Source organism: Abramis brama (assembly GCF_963993115.1).
Source record: "Abramis brama genome assembly, chromosome: 1".
NCBI classification, from domain to species: Eukaryota; Metazoa; Chordata; class Actinopteri; order Cypriniformes; family Leuciscidae; genus Abramis; species Abramis brama.
In genome coordinates this window covers 75,210,736-75,228,449 of record NC_139963.1, presented here as the reverse complement: position 1 = coordinate 75,228,449, position 17,714 = coordinate 75,210,736, and the positions used below count along the sequence as shown (strand labels likewise).

The window sequence follows — 17,714 nt, the reverse complement described above, 5'->3', positions numbered from 1 at the left end:
TGTGGAGACGATGTCTTTTTGGATTTTTAACCAAATGTAAAATTTTCCGATTTGTATGGTTTTGATTGAGTCTATGAGATTTGCTCTATACCATATCAGCATTCCCCCTGACTCTCTGCCCTGAGTCACCCCTCTTAGTTTCGTTGATGGTAGAACTACTTCCCTAAATCCAGTCGGGCAGCCAGTGGACAAATCCCTAACATTCCATGTTTCCTGCAGTATTATGATGTCAGAATCATGAATTTCCTTTTTAAAGTCTGAATGTTGGCTCTTAATACCAAAAACAGAGGACCTCAGTCCTTGAATATTCCAACATGTGACTTTTAGAGAATATGAGCTCATTAAATAATTACATTTGTTATTTCAAAACAAGACAGACATCAGTATATTGAATTGACAAATCAAGAAGAATATATTCATATTATGATGTATCTAAGAATATAAACTAATTGCATAAACCAAGTAAAATAAATATGCAAAGACATCACATTCATATTATGTATATGCATCCACACATACACACTCATATACATATATACATATATATACATATATATATACATATACACACATTTTTTTTTTTAGAAGAATTAATATGAGGTTTCTAAGAATCTGATACAAAATAGACATAAAATAAAAATAAATACACATGCATACACATCCATACTTTTTTTTTTTTTTCTCAAGAAGAATAAATAATAGGTTTCTAAGAATCTGTTTTAAAATAAATAGAAATAAAACACTCACACCGCACACATACACACGCACGCATACAGACAATTTCTAGTGTATCTCTTTTTTTTTTTTTTTTTTTTTTTTTTTGTCACCAACCCATGAGGTGTGAGCACAGCAGAGTCAGCATGTTCTGGATGTGTGAGAGGTCTCTGGATGGAGATGAGGCCGGCTGGCTGTGGACTGTGTTGGGGTGGGTCAGTGATCGGCTGGCTGCTTCAGCGTAGCTCCGGCTGCCCGGCTGCTGCTCCAGCTGATGTTCGTGTGGATGAGAAGGCGAGGGGGCTGCAGGCCGGGTCATGCGGTGTCTTCCAGGGGGAAACACAGGGCCTGTCGTGGGGCTCCTCCGGTCAGAGGTGAAGGGGTGGTGTTTTGAGGGGTGTCCCTGCAGTGGCTCTATGGGGTGTCCATGAGGTCGCTGTGGTGCGCTGGAGCTGCGGTTGAGTGCAATGTCCTTCAGGGTTTTGGCGAAGATGGGGATTGCCCTTCTGTGGAGATGGACATGGTCGTAAAGGCTGCTGAGGTTCAGTGTGGGGTGCTGAGCCAGGTGTACGTTGGGCATTAGGGCACAGTCTCTGGATACTCTAGCATTTATATGCCTGATGGTGTCTGGGTGGAAATCAGAGCGCAGTAGCAGGGTGGAGAGGATGATTTTGGAGTTGGGGAAGTTGGAGGTTGCCTTCTCTGTCACATTAATGAGAGCTGTAGCTACTCTCTCTCGCTGAGCTCTGAGGTCGTTGGTGCCGGTGTGGATGATAATGTGGCTGGGGGAACCCAGCTGCTCTTCACACAAGAGCTCCAGGGCCTTCTGTGTGTTTGGGCACCATATTTTCTTTATGTTTGTTCTTGGAAACAGTTTCTTTTCGTCGATGAACTTGCCATTGGAGTCCATGAGGAGTATAATCTGAGGCTGTGACTGCCTGCAGGAGTCGGATGGAGGAGGGCCGCTGGGCTGGGTCTCTGTGGTCGCTGGAGGAGCCGTCTCCTCTGAGCTCTGCTGTTCTCCTCTCTGTGTCGGCTGCTTCTCCACAGCTGACTCTCTGTCCTCTCTCAGCTTTCTCAACTCTTCCCTCATTACAGACAGCTGATTTTTGTACTCCTCTCCCTGGTTTTTCATTTCTTGGGTTTCTTTCTTAAGGATTTCTATTTCTTTCCTGTAATCTGCTTCTTTCTCTGTTGGATCAGTCTCCTTCACTGCTCGATGCATCTCCTCTCTCAGCTGCAGCAGCTCCAGCTCCATCTCCCTGAACTTCTCCTTCATGTCGCTGATGATGCTGTGCAGAAGGGAGATCTCCTCACTGTCGTCCCTGGACTGATGGCTGGAGGTCGAGGTGTCTTCTGCACTCTTCTGTGTATTAGGGCTGATCTTGTTCAGCTGAGCTTTCTCTTTAATTTGGAGGAAATCTTTTTCAAATTGTTTCAGCTTCCCCTGAATCATTACAGTCCCATTTTTATATAGGTTAGCTGTTATTGTGACATCAGAATCTGAATCATCTCCTTCTTTAATCTGCAGTTTCCATCCATTACTGATGCCCTTTCTGATCACTGTGGGGTAATGGTGTCTGATCGCTGAGTGCCAGGCTTCTGGGTCTTCTGTATAGAATATGATGTTACTGACCTCTCCGGTCCTGTACAGGTCTGAGTACAGGCTTTCTGGACTGTTCTTGAGGAGATTTTCTGTGTCTTTTCTTTAGGATCTCATTGGTAGCTTTGGATGGGTATGTTATGGGTATTGATTCTGTCATTGTTCAAATATTTTGACAGTTGCTGGCAGTTGGTTGTTGTTGTTGTTGTTGTTGTTTTATGAATATGTTGATATCCACTGGAGTTAGCCCTTTAACTGTAGCTTAATTTGTTCAAACTCAGTTTTTGGGCAAATCTTTTCCCCAAAATAAAGGTAGTTGATTGTAGATATTGTGTATTATATCTCTACTCACTTAGAGTTCTTCTTTCTTCTCTCTTGTGGCAGTTGTGGGACCTTTTAGCCTTCTGTCAGTTAGCTGTCTGCTAGTTGTCTTCTGCTGATTTTTTCTTGATGGATTTAAAGTCCTTTTGTAGTTAATATGTTGCAGAAGGTCTTATTTTGTAGAATTGTATCAAAACTGATTGTCTGTCTTGTCTTAAAACAACATTTAAAAAGCAAAAAATCAGGAGCTCATTTTCTTGCTGCTGTTGCTGAATGGAATCATCTCTCACACTCTCTATCTCTCTCTCCACACTCTCTCTCTACACTCTCTATCTCTCTCTCTCTCTCTCTCTCTCTCTCCACACTCTCTCTCTACACTCTCTATCTCTCTTTACCTCCTCTTACTCTCTACACACTCTCTCTCTCTCTCTCTCTCTCTCTCTCTCTCTCTCTCTCTTTCTCTCTATACTCTGTTTAATGTTTTTTTAAGCAGTGGAGTTACCCGAGCCTGTTTGAATACTGTAGGGGAAATGCCAGTATGGAGGGATGAGTTGATGTGTGTGAGTGCTGGTAGAAGTGTGGGAGAGACGGCTTGTAGAAGGTGTGAGGGGATGGGGTCTAGAGGGCAGGTGGGAGGATGACTGGAGATTAGGCCCAAACTCGAGGCACGATGCGTCCACTGAAAGAGCAGATAAGACAGATCGCCAACTCTCTGGACCGATGCCAGAACCAGCAGAAGGGCCGTCTTTAAATTCATCAACTGGGTTCAGAGATGATCACGGCTCTATTGTGGTCAAACTGTGAGTTCTCACACTCAGCAGTAACATGTTTCCAGACCTCAACAGTGAGATCACAGCTGTGAAAACACTACGGAAATCATGTAATGTCACACTTAGAGCACAGCCCACTGACACCTCGCTGTACAGAGAAATATATTTATTATAAAAATTCTCATCATCTGGCAATGGAATTTTGCCAAATATTCCTTTCTTAAAATTAAACTGAACTAAAATAATCGTTAATGGATCCCAAAATAATTTTTTTACAGTTCCCATCCCTGATCATTATCTCCTTTGTTTCTGCAAAACTGACTGCAGTCTCATAATTACTGCAAGCTGACAGGTAATTAGCAGCTTAAGAGAATAGAGGATTTAATGAGAATGATCTAAAAGAGTAAAACTGTCCTCATTTTCTAGCCTGCACTGTGTTTCACAAACAACAGTCTATTTTAGCCCATTATGGCCCATGTCGGAAGTCACTTTTAGGAATTGAATGGCTTAGATCAGAACTATTTCACAATGACAGTATGTATGAAGCCAGAGTCAAAATTAATCTCTGAAAGTTTTGTCTGTTTTCTCACCTGAACTCTTGACAGTGTATGTGTCTGTGGTCTTGACTTTTATTTTACTTTCAATTGCTATTCGAATTTCACTATTTTATTTAAAAGTACTTAAAGTTTCTATTTCACTTACAAGACTTTGTGGTTATTTTAGTCTGTTTATAAGCACACCAACATTGAGATAAGGGTTTATTGAAATAAAGTTAATAATATTCAGAGGTTACTTAGAGAGATCTAATAATAAACTAACCCAGGACCCCTCCCGCTTAAATCTAAGGGAGAGGGCGCTACATGTGTAGATGTTAAAGTATCATGAACCATGTAATACACATGTTGGCGCTGTCACACTCCTGACAATCTGAGTGTGTAAATCATGCTAGAGTTGATATTTATTGACACTATACCACAGTTGAGTGTCTTTACATGTGTGTGAAACATGTCTGAGAAGTGCATATTGTGAACCGCACTGGCTCAACACACATCTACTCTGAACACAAGGATATTCTTTTGCACACAAGAGCATTACTGTTAGTTTCACTTTCTTATTTTAGCAGTTTCCTGCATGCCGTTAAATTCTACAAATACAATCATTACATTATTAGTGATAAAATTGTTCTGTAACTTAAAAGTTATCCACTATCCATGACTCTTGAATTATGAAACAGTTTTTAAAGTATATTAAAAGTAATTATTAGCATCAGTTCCAGTTTGGTCAAACAGAAAGTACATTTACATTTTTACATTTAGTCATTTGGCAGACGCTTTTATCCAAAGCGACTTACAAAGCAGGACTAGATTAAGCGAATCATCATGAAGAGGCAAAAACCAAAGCTACGCAAGGAGTGCTCAAGATACAAAGTTCAGGCATTATTCAGAGTAGCATAAGCCCGATAAGTGAGGTCTTTAGAGGGAAAGGGGAGGGTTTTTTTTTTTTTTTTTTTTTTTTTTTTTATGTGGTTAAGTGCACACACTAAAGTATATGCACACACTACATAAGCGTCTCTAAAGAAGAGATTAATCTGTCTCAGGGAGTGTTTCTACACATCACATGGATTATAATGTGCTGCTTTACTCTGAGGAACAAAGATCAGATCCAGCCTCCTTTATCAACACTACAGATGTTCTGGAAGATAGATCTGGGATGTATTTCTCAAGCAACACTGATTTAACTTTCGCCTCCCTGAACTTCTGGACCACTGTCTCAATGGTGTTATTAAAAGCCTGGAAGACTTTTATTCCTCCTTGAGCCCCAAAAGGTTTACTGCATCTGACTGCATCTGGAGACACTCCCTCCCTTGATAAGGTCCTTCATTTAGTGGGCTTGCAACATTGCCATGGTGTGCAACAGGAATCGCCTCCAGCCGGGCCCACTGCCACACATGCCTGGCAAGGAATCACTCCTCTAAGCTATCTAGAGGAGACTCCTCTTTTCCACCAGCCATGGCAAGGGTCATCATGTCCAACTCCTGGAGAGAGGGAGGAGACAGGCTTACTTAAAACATCTCTCTCAACTCTCCTCAGAGATAGGCCGGGCCAACAACATGCTCTCTGCCGGATCGGACGGGCCTGCCGATGCTTCTGGTTTGGGCATGAGGAGCTAGCGGCTGAGTTTTGATAAAGGCAGAGATCCGACTCAAGCTCCTCCGCCAGCTCCACCTGTGAGCCTCATAAACAAAGCTGTGGGACTGGACCTCTATGTGCAAATGCTTTGCTCCCATCCCTCTTAAAGAGAGCCAGGCGGGAGCGGAGCTTCTTCACTGTGAATCGATCGCACTGAGTACAGCCAGACCCTCGAGAGTTAACCCAGCGTGCTTTGCTCCAAAACAGATCACACATCATCAGGTGTAGTGGAGCATTTCCATGACGTGATGCACTTTTTAAACCAACCAGCCATCTGTGTGACACTTTTACAGACAAACAGCTTTCTGAAGACAAAAGAGCTGATGATGTTTTACATCAGGGCACCTATGATGTCATCTGACTGCTGTAGCCAATCAGAAATCAAATTTCTTCTTCTTGCACTGCTCGCCTTACAGACATTTCTTGCTGGATGAAGGACCTTCAACTAAACCTTGCTGAGACAGAACTGCTCATGGTGTCGGCCAACCCAACCCATCACACAGCATGAAGAACAATTAACATATTCGTAACAAACATCTCAGGAAAGGAGACTTATTAAACACAACTGCAGAGGTTTTATTAAGAAAATTATAGCAATCATTCAAAATGAAAAAAGATGCTAAAAACTGAACAGACAAGATCCAAGAATCCTCAAATCAGCTCCATCACACAGAACAGAGAGAGATTATACAGTCTGACTGTGCGTTCACACCGGACGTGAATAGCGCGTCAAATTCGCGCCTGCCGCGTCTAGTTATACGCTTGACCACTTTGTGTTAATTCGTGCGTCAGAGGCGAAATCCGGAAGCGAAAGTTTCGAAACCCGTTGGCGGCCATATTTTTTAGATGTTTATCGAGCATTAGCATTAGCATTAATTGAGAGAGTCACCGCTCGTATATGCTCTGGAGAGCAGACATCGTCGCTGTACTCGGGTCCACCAGACCCTCCGGAGGGTTTCAGGAGTTTCACAATTTGCTCCAGGAGCTAGGTTTGGTGGACCTAACGGTGAGGACGCTGACGAGGACAGCGTAGGCCGTATAAGGCCTCGGCCTCGAGTGGTCGCTGCCTGACGAGCCCGCGCTGTACAGTTATTTTTGTTTTGATAATAAATGGAGCCAGCCTCCAAAAGTGAAACCTGTCCTGTGATTTTTTTCAGTTTTTATACGCTAAATTGTGTTTGTTATCTTTACATTAGATTAATAATGTTTCATATGATCTAGAATAGATATGGAATAAATAGCATTCAATACAAAATGAGTATCTCTCATATATTGAAATCGAGTTTTTATGTGAAAGATTTGCTTTGTTGTGCATTTTAGTCTTATTACAGAATAATTTATTGAGGCCAAACATTGGGTCATTCTATATTTAGGGGTACATTTCAGGTCAGACAAAAAGTCAGGAAATCAGTATTCTTTTTTGATCAATAAACTAGTTGGTTAAATAATATATGCCCTTAATGTGCTAAATAATTTATTTGGCAAGCTTAAGCTCTAATGATTTGTTAAATATGTTAATTAAAATGTACATTTGATTCATTATTTTGTCAACTGTGTTACGGACAAATGCTGTGTCAAATGAAACATGAATGAAGTACCACATGCTTGATAACACATTTGTTTGAAGGTTTTTGAGTCTATTAACTAGAGTTTTTGAGGTTATCTGTCTTAACTTATTTGTAAATATGAATTTGGGGCTTCATAATGGCCGTTGTGGGATGATGTCATAAAGGATGAAAACTTTCTTCAACATAAATTCACAGTATGCTGAATTTAGTATTATTCATCATCATCCTTACCCAAGATTTCCATCTCCAGAGATATCCCAATCTATTTTTCTGACGGTTTACTTCACATTTAAAAGATTTATGACATAAAAACCACACATAACACAGTTGACAGAGAAAGTAACACAGTTGACAGGAGTAACACCATTGACAGGACACATTAGAAGGAAAAGAGAAAACTTTCTTTAAGATGATAACTTTCTTTTTATTCAACATATAAGTAACAAGCAATTAAGCAAAGAGTTCAGTTAAAAAAAATATTAATTAATATTTGATATTATTATCAAGGTAAATTAAAGGTATAGCGGAGGATTTTTTACTTCCGTGTGGATCACCTATACTATTGGTCCTCCTAATTGTCAATCATTCCGGTGAATCAATCAAACTTATTCAAAAAGTGGAGAGGGCGGGTCTTATCTAAAATTCGGAAAGATCCTCCACTATACCTTTAAGTTTTATAATGCATTATGACACTTCGGGTTGTAAGGACTGATCAGTCATGACTAAGCAGAAATAGACATATGTCAAATCTATAATAATATATAGGTTTAAGTCAATCATGAGGAATTCTGAATGCTTTATAACCCTTGACAAATGTGAATATATAATGTGTATATTATGTTATGGATACTGAGTTCATAGAAAGTGTGGCCGTGACGAGATCAGTTAAGTTTATCCATTTGTAATGCAAATCATGGTTTTAGGCATGGTTTTAGATTTTTTTTTTAATTTTGTGTAATGTAAATGTAATTTCCATATAATGTAGTGTGAGCATAAAGTGAAACTGAATTGCCAACATTGTCAAATATGTTAATCCTTGTCAACTGTGTTACAGTTGATGGGTAACACAGTTGACAGGTAACACAGTTGACAGGTAACACAGTTGACATTTAGGGCCATTTTAGGGCCTTGTGCAAACTGCTGGCCTTGGACTAGTTAGTAGTTGACCTTGATTAACTTATGTTATTATATTCTTTCTCTACACATTTATAAATATAACATGTGACATAAGTTCACCAGAACATGTTGATAACACAGTTGACGGTCAATTAATCTACTCTATGCGCAGACAATAATATAGATAATATATTGAAGAGGAGAAGTTATGACTTAACACACTGTCTTCACATTTCCCTCCAAAAAAGGAATTGCATCACAGTGATGTTGGACATGTGACTTTGGAACAAATCATTGCTGATTTATAGGGGGTTTTATAGCGAGTAACACAGTTGACACTGATTTCTTGGACATACACAAAATGGATGATTAAATGTAGATGCATGAGCAAAATATTTTTTTAAACACCTTTCTCACAAGTTAATGATTATTTTGAACAAATATTTTTAAGAAATATATACAGAACCCTGCATTCTAGAGCTAATCTGAAGAGCAAAACCTCACAGTTACCAAATCGGACAGCACAAAAACAGCAACTTCCAGTATAGAACATGCCATTTTTGCAAGATAAAAAATGGGTATCTGTTGGATTTTTGTATTAAATGAATTAGAAATGTCCCCTGATATAAAAGTGATCATTGATTGAAGTGAAAAGTTTATGATTTAAAAAAAAAAATGATAATAGAGTCCATGGACATGAAATGTACCCCTAATTATAGAATGACCCATAAATAACATTATAAACTGTCACTTCACCATGTGACAGCAGCAAGCAGGCTCCTGATTGGTTAACGCGACACGAATTGACGCAGAAGTTCAGATTTTTTAACTCGGGCGGCAGACGTGAATTCGTGTCAAAAGCGTGAATGCACAAAAAGCACTAATAAGGAGACGTATTCGCGTCTACCGCGCCGCGCTTTACGCCTCATTCGTGCCGCAGGAATTTTTTACGCGCGTAGCGCGTCTTTGCATTAGGCTTGTTTGAGATGAGCAAAATCTGCGCAGAATCGATCACCGGTGATCAGCGCGAGATGCATACCGGTTAGAAATGTGTCCGAGTGTGGTCCGCCTTGCTCTGATGTCATGCTGACGTATGTCAAAAATCTCTCGCGAGCGCAAGGCACACCTGTCGGATTCTGCAGTCGAGCGCAGTTGCTCTCCACCGACTGCGCTGATCAAAAGCATGATGGGAAACGACTTGCTGACGACACAGCTTAATGTTCATTGGTTTAAACAACCGTGATGTATTGTTCTCTTTTAAAATGTTTGATTTTAAAACTCTGATATCAGTTTTATGTGTATACGTTATGTGTGAATATTCCCAAACTATCTAACAGTGCGATCTCTATGGGTTATGCAATGTAATTTTTATTAAAAACAAAAAAAAACATGTCTGTATTAAAGAAAAAAAGACTGATAAACATGTATTTGGAATGGAATTAAATAAGTAGGCTACTTTGGGTGTCTTGTTCATTATATGTATTTTCGTATAAAAGCAACAGAACTGCGATCTCAACAATACTCACAATCACTGCAGGAAACATGAGAGGAAGAAGAGAAACTGTACATGACTGAAGTCAAGGGTATTCAACTATCAACAGTTATTGATGAAGCATTTACAGACTGACTGATAGTTTAATGTTATAAAGCTGTCAGTATAAATGAACGTGTCGTACCTCTGTATAATGATCCAGCAGTCACACTGACTCCAGTTTCTGATGCTGTATCAGCTGGATCTGTGGATCACGTCTTTTAGTTCAGTTCAACACATAATGCCACATATACACAACATCATCATCACATAATACTGGAGCTTCACATCACAGAAATGATGAATATGTGCACGAGTCTGTCATCTATTATCTTCTTACTTCACTCTCAAGCTGTCAGGAGGAGAATGACTATCACCATTCACCAAAAATAAATCTATTTATACAGTGATCATGTGATCATGAACCTTGTGTAGGAGCTGCTGCTGTAGTTCGGCTTGATGTCTTCTCAGAGTTTGAGCTTCTGACTGGAATCAGTGTTGGTGAAGCGACTGGATCTGCAGAAGATGAATGTTCAGACGCATCATCTGTAGGACATTAACATCATATTTTCATATTGATCATGACATGCAGTTTGTGTTCCATCATCACAGTTTACAGTGGCAGTAGTTGAGAAGATACTGTACTGTATTACTGTATTAATGTGTTACTGTATAATTTGTTCCTGGTTTATATCAGAGTGAAACACAGTTAAGCTTCTGCAAATAAACCTTTAGCTTGAATGAAGGACATAAGCCTTATAATTCCTAAAACCGACCTCCTACATGGGTCATACTAGGCTTTAACCCTCTGAAGTCGGCAAACGCGCCGGCGCGTTTTGCTGGATTTTCTTCACATTGTAGCACTATAAACTTAAATGTCTCCGTCATTTATGGTCATACAGAAAAAAGAAATATAAAAAAAGAATCTGTGATATTTCTACTTTTGTATGTGTCCACTTACAATCAAATCAAAACATTGTGCTTTTGTAAAATAAAGAAAATAAACAGGGTGTGCCTCTCCGTCGCGGTGAACTTTTTTTTCTTGAGCACGTCTATAAACTGAAACAAAACTCAGCGAATACTTGTCACACATTTATGAGCCATATACCTTTATAAACATTTAAGTGTGTACTTTTAAATGATCGGATTCAAACTGAAAACAAATATTCTCTGTTTAAGTAATTTGTATAAAACCAACAGGATGTCCAGCTTCTCAACCGCTTCCTAATTACTTTTAATTTGACCACGCCCACTCGCGCAAAAGAGATTCACATGCAAATTTCCACATGGAACGCGAACGCGCTCATTACCTCAAAAACAAAATACCAAAACACTTCACAAGTCTCTGCTTTTCGTTGAGTTTGAAAGGCGCACCGTGAGCTTACATTGGATTTAGGCTACCTCAGAAGAAGAAGAATGCGTTTTGAAGACAAGAAAGATGTAAGGTAAGAAATTCTTACATATTAGTTTGCTATTGTTGCATAAATTTCACATTGCAGTTCAACTGTTGCTATATATGGTGAATATTATAATATTTAGACCCGTGTTTACTGTTACTGTGTTTGTGGATATCTGCTCAAACGTAGATATGTATATGGTAACCATAATGTTTTATTTTTGAGCGCGACCGCATTTGAAAAGCAAAAAGCACCAAACGGCTTCATGTTTTTACTATTATCTAATTTCATATCATCATAACGAATGGAAACATTTGAAGTAACATGATAATCAATATATTTTTCTCTAGCTTAGTTGTTACTGAAATCTTTTGGAAGATTTATAGGCTGCTATAGGTTATTATTATTATTTTATGCAGCACTGCGCATAGCCTATGCCTACAAGGCACAACAAACCTGGTGTTCATTATATTATATATTGTTGGAAACATTTGTGTGTGTGTGTGTGTGTGTGTATTCTGTGAATTTTAAAAAGCAATTTTAACCAGAAAAATCTAAAATTTATTCCCCAAAATCGTGCAGGCCTTTCTCTTGATATCAGTATGTTCACTTTTTTTTTTCTTTCAGGGCCCAGATGCCACTGAGTCCTGCTGACTTCAACATTCACACGAGTCTCTGTACATGAACATGGTAAAGTGAAAATCAAGCACCTTGGAAATGAAAGGTATGTACAATGTTTTTAGGAATGGCAGAAAGGTCTCTGTCTTTGGATCATTGTTTTCAATAAGTGCTTTTTTGTCATTTGTTGTGTATCTTTGGATTATGTTGTGTTGTAAATAAATCCAAACAATCTAAAAGCCATTCTTTTTTAAATCTCCTCATTCTTTGTGAAAGGTTGCTCAGAATGACAGGGCCTGATAGCTCCTAATAGAGCAAATATTCTAGGCTACGTCATACAATTTTCAAAAGTCTTGTGAAGAAATAATCAGTATGGGTTTCATGGCCTTATTTCAGTGACAATTTTTTTTTTCACAAACCACGCATAAATGTCATTATCTCAAAACTACAAACTTTTACATACATGCTGCTGATATATTATTGTAGCAGAGTTTGTGCTGAATACAGTGTAATTAGACTTTAGCCATGAACATGTCACAAGTAACAGAAATAACCAGAAATGTCAGAGCATGTCAGAACACCTCCAGGGCCCAGAAAACAGCTCAGACCCCAAAGGGTTAATACACTCGTCTGATTTATGCAGTATATCATGTATGACCCATGTAGGAGGCCAATATTGGGAATTATGAGGATTGTTATGCAGTTTATGACTTTGACCACTAATATTTTACAACTCCAAAACGTATGAAGCCATCAGAAAGAGTAGAGCCAATCTGTGGAAGTTTTCACAAATCTGTCAGAAAAGAGTGTTTTCTCACCTGAATACTTGACAGTGTATCTGACTGAGGTCTCCAGTTGATTTCCCTGAGTAAGCTGACATCTCCACTCTCTGTTGTCATCTTCATTCAGGAGTGTTGTAGTCAGAGTGAGGATACAGAGATCTGATGATGATAATATCTGATATCTGGAGTCTGTCTTCAGATCAACACCAGCCTGATTCATCCACAACAGCTCAAATCCCTCAGAACTGACCCAATCATCACAGGAGAGTCCAGCATATGAATACAACTGACAGGAGAGAGTCACAGAGCGGCCTGGACTGATCTCAGTCTGTGAGGATGAAGATGATGAAGATAATGATGATGAAGACACTGAAACTGAACACAAGACACAAATCACACTCTTCAATCATCATTTGAGTTTAAATGGAGAATCTGCCCTTTTTAAATTGACCACATAATCATAAACTTACCATGAAGAACATGCAAATAAACATAAGCACCAGGTCCTTGTTGTTCTCCATTCACATATTGTTGGCAGCTGTATAATCCATAATCTTCTTCTGTGACGTTCTTGATGTTCAGAGAGCAGTCAGACTCCAGACTCAGTCTCTCATGTCTCTCTGTGTCTTTATTCTTTATCCCTCCAGTAATCAGTTCAACTGATGCTGAATCACTGTCATAGTAGGTCCATGTAGTTGATTTGCAGTCAGAAAGAGCTTTATTACAGGACAGAGAGACATTTTCACCAGAACTGATGAACACATCCACTCCACTGGTTCCTGAAACACAGTATATCTCAGTGATCATTATGATATATATTAATAAATGAAACATAAAACACACCAGCATAAAAAGCAGAAGTTTTAAATCATAGTATTTTTCCTGACTTAAAGCAAACAACACACTCTCCAGAATAAACTATTAGTCTTTATCAGAGAGCTGTTCAAATCACTGACACACTTTTAATATGAAGATAATTCTTCATCATCAGATGTTTGAGTGACACTATGTCCAGTATCAGGAATAATACAGTATGATCTGTGTGTATCAATACACAACTCTGAGATCACAACGTGAATGTGTGCAAGAATAAACTGAGCATGTTCAAATGAACTCTTTCCAGACTAATTCCACTAAATGTCTTTAGAGAAAATACAGATTTCTTTACCTGTGAGAAGTGAAGAGAGAATGATCAGTCCCAGCAGACACAGATCACACTTATCAGCCATTTTCTGTTTCTGTCAGTCTTCCTCTGCATTATATATAGTTACAGCTCCTCCTTTAAACATCATCAGCTCCTCCTGTGGTTATTAACTTCCTCTCATCTGACCAAACGAGTATTTAAATGTGTTGCTATATAGTGACATATATATACATATATCGACTGTGTATTTTAACACTGGGGATTTTGCTCAGTGGTCTTTAATGTTCTTGACTCTGAGTGACACTCAACTTTCCTCTACAAAACCCCCATGTAATGTATTGAGTGAGAGTTGACAGCACCCTCATCAGTCTAAACGATTCCCTCCTAAGCATCAGGGACCCTGGGCCTAAGATAACGCTGGACCCTGCGCCTCAGAAGCAATCCTGATCATCCAGGAAGCAAGAGGGGAGGGTTAAAGATTGGGCTTAAAGGCTGTCGCATTTTTTGCCATTGGCTTGCTTATTTCGGGGAATTTAATTTAATATTCAACAATAATATTGATCTGCCTGCATTGACACCATTATATGAGAACTGAACTGAGCTTGACGATGACATCACAGTTTTCTCCAGAGCGTCTATGTATATAAATTAACTAAATTAATAACTTTTTTAACACAAAAATTAACCATCACTGAACTTACTTAAGCTGGACTGTGACGCTATTTTCTTCTGGAAACAAACTTTGTTGCATTATTTTCCTGTTATCACTGTAAAGCTGCTTTGAAATAACCTCCAAAAAGTCTCAAGTGTTCCTCCAAACACCCTGTTCAGTTTCGGCTGTTGGAGTAGATGTTGCAGTTGGAGTAGATGTTGCAGTTGCAAGCTGTGTTCATGTTCACGCTCCAATTCGCTCGCAGACCACCCTGATTTCTGGGGCATAGTCAACACTTCGGTAAGGAGCGACATGTATGAATCGCACCCTCATGAGATGGCCGTTCAAGATGATTTTATTTTTGAAACAAATCCTCTCTAAAGTATGGCCAGGGGATACGACTTTCATATGCATACTTTCAGCAGCCCCATGGCCAATACCCCTGAGGAAAGACCTTCTTCCCCGAGGAACTGGACAATCTGTCATCCCCAGCCCGAGCTGTGAGCCCTCCATGTGTGGCCCCTCAACGGGATCTTACGGACCTCCCAGTGAGAGTCCCAAACACCATCTGTGAGTCTAGAGATGATTTGTAAGTGCTCTCCGTCAGCGCTTCCTGCCTTGAGTTTGGGCCTAACGACTCCAAAGTTGTCCTCAAGCCCAGGCATGGCTATGTGCCCAAAGTGCTCTCTACTCCATTCAGAGCACAAGTTATTTTGCTGTTTGCTTGCGGAAGACGAGCAACAACTACACTTACTCTGCCCTGTACAGTATAGGCAGTCGGAGCAGCTCTTCGTATGCTTCGGTGGCCGCACTAAAGGGTTTCCAGTCACGAAGCAGAGATTGTCCTGCTGGATAGTGGACGCTATCGTATTGGCCTACGCTTCGGTGGGCCTTCAATGCCCCATCGGAGGCATGGCCTCTTCCTGGGCGTGGACCAGTGGTGTGTCAGACATCTGTGCGGCGGCCGGCTGGTCCTCGCAGTCCACCTTCATTCTAATTATTGGACAAAAAACTCCCTCACGTAATAACCTAGATTACTGTCTAACACTTGATGGCTGCTCTGTCAAGTCTTCATCGTCGGTTAGGAACCTGGGTGTGCTCTTTGATACCAATCTTTCATTTGAAAGTCATGTATCTAGTATCTGTAAAACCACATTTTTCCATCTTAAAAATATATCTAAATTACGCCATATGCTCTCATTGACAAATGCGGAACAATTAGTTAATGCGTTCATGACCTCAAGGCTAGATTATTGGCCAAAATTCCGTCCAGTTGATAATACCTAGAATATCAAAATCGACTGCTGGCGGTAGATCCTTTTTCTATTTAGCACCAAAATTCTGGAACAGTCTTCCTAACATTGTCCGAGAAGCAGACACACTCTGTCAGTTCAAAGCTAGATTAAAGACACATCTCTTTGACCTAGTATTCACATAATACATTATAGACTTCTATAATTCAATGTTAGGCTGCATAGATTAGGTCAGCTGGAACCGGGAACACTTCCCATAAATCCTGATGTACTCGTTACATCATAAGAAGAATGGCATCTACGCTAATTTTAGTGTCTTTGTTTATCCCGAGGTTTTCCCGCAGCCTGCCGTATCCAGGCCGTATCCAGACCTGATGAAGGACCTTCGCCTGGACTCGATGACAACGCAGTGCTGAAGTGCCAACTAGTCTCTCCCTATGGAGGATCCCTTTACCACTCCAGATAAAGCGTTGTCGTGAAAATTAGTTTTGCGTACCTACCCCGAAGTGAAAAAATAAAATGAAATTCTGTATCAAAATTTATAAGGAACCAGCACGCGACGGTCTTTCTGCCAGTTTGTGGAGGCGTCTCCTGTCTCACTGCAGGGCCAGCCTCCATCTAAGAGGCAGCACAGTGAATCTGGCTTTTCTGGAGACAGAGCGTTCTGTGATAAGTGGCGGCTTTCACAATATGCTCAAAGGAAAGACTATCTTCTCTGTAAGTCTCCAAATCTATCAATACAGCATTGGCACCCATTAATTCAACATTGATTCACTGTGACAAATGACTTGCATGAGTAAAGACTTGTCATTCTGTCTTTCAGGTTACTTCAGTCTGCGGAGGCCTTCAGCCGCAAAAGTGGCAAGGCTGATTGGTCAGGAGGGGTGGACGACCAATTGCCCCAAAGCAGAGGAGGTAGTCAAGATGTGGAAGCCGTCCACCAAGCAGAAGGTCGAAACCGACCCTTACGTGCAGCACTGTGTGGCTGAGCAGGCCTGGACAGGTCTTGCTATTACAGATTGTGGTCCTCCCAAAGGTTTCGGTAAGAAAACCTTTCAGTTATTTTCAAGGCAAGAAAATACAAAAATGTAAATTGTACCTTTTAACAGACATTAACTGCACCAAGAACTAGAATTAAATCCTGAAACTTTTGTCTACATGCAAAGTATATTCAGTAACTCGAAATGTAATGTTTTCCTAATTACAGGAGTGTTTCTGACCAGAAACGTTTTTAGTGGTGACATTGTCTGTGATTACCACGGCAAGGTCATCATCACAGCATCTGAGGGGAGAGCTATGATGGAGGATCTGCAGGAAGAGGCAGGGTACCTTTTTAAATCTGGGGAGAAAGGCCTGTGCATTGATGCCCAGACCTTCCCTTGCAGCTGTCACCCACTAGCAGACACGTCTGGCCGCCGCATCAATCATTCCTCCAAGTCGGCCAATATAAAGCCATTCTGCTGGAAAATGGTTGTTAACGGAGAAGACCAGGAAGTGGTTTTATTTAAGGCTCTGCAGAACATCCCCGTTGATCAGGAGTATTTCACTGTGGGGTGAGTCGTAAATCGTGCCGTGGGGAGGGGTTAGGTCTCGAGTGGCTGGACGAGTACGCCCCAGTCCATTTTTTTTGTTCAAAAGTTCACTTCACTCTTTTAGATGTAAAGTATTTTTTAACCTAGCCTCTGACATTACACAAAGTAGTGCAATGTCAGTGCCGGTCCCAAGCCCGGATAAATGGTGAGGGTTTTTACTCGCTTATGGTGCACTTTGTCACGGTCACCAGCTAGTCACCACCTCCTCACTACATTTCCCATCATCCTCACTGGCCCTCACCTGCATGCACTTACCTGACTCCTTACCTGCACAATACCTACCTGAACAACTTGTCTTCAGTCATCTGCTTCCTTCATCCGTCTTCAGTCATTGCCTCGATCTCCATTTCAGAACAGACATCTATCCTGAACACTGTATTCATCAGTTACTCTCCTGCTTCCATCGCTGCGATCATATACTTCTGCAAATAAACCTGTTGATTACTTTACCTGTGTGAATCCTT

General features: G+C 40.3%; 1 protein-coding gene across 1 annotated transcript in view; it reads right to left on the bottom strand.

Annotated features, from left to right (window-relative positions):
* Nucleotides 1–13,942, bottom strand: part of LOC311089356 (uncharacterized protein) — a 70,693-nt gene extending 56,751 nt beyond the window's left edge. Inside the window, exons 1-5 of the mRNA XM_084123994.1 lie at nt 13,778–13,942; nt 13,080–13,388; nt 12,646–12,984; nt 10,239–10,358; nt 9,958–10,017 (exon numbers count right to left, since the gene is read on the bottom strand). Of these exons, the coding sequence (XP_083980120.1) occupies nt 9,958–10,017; nt 10,239–10,358; nt 12,646–12,984; nt 13,080–13,388; nt 13,778–13,838 (889 nt within the window). The 5' untranslated portion in view covers nt 13,839–13,942. The remainder of the gene's footprint in view (nt 1–9,957; nt 10,018–10,238; nt 10,359–12,645; nt 12,985–13,079; nt 13,389–13,777) is intronic.
* Between the last annotated feature and the right edge of the window lie 3,772 nt (nt 13,943–17,714).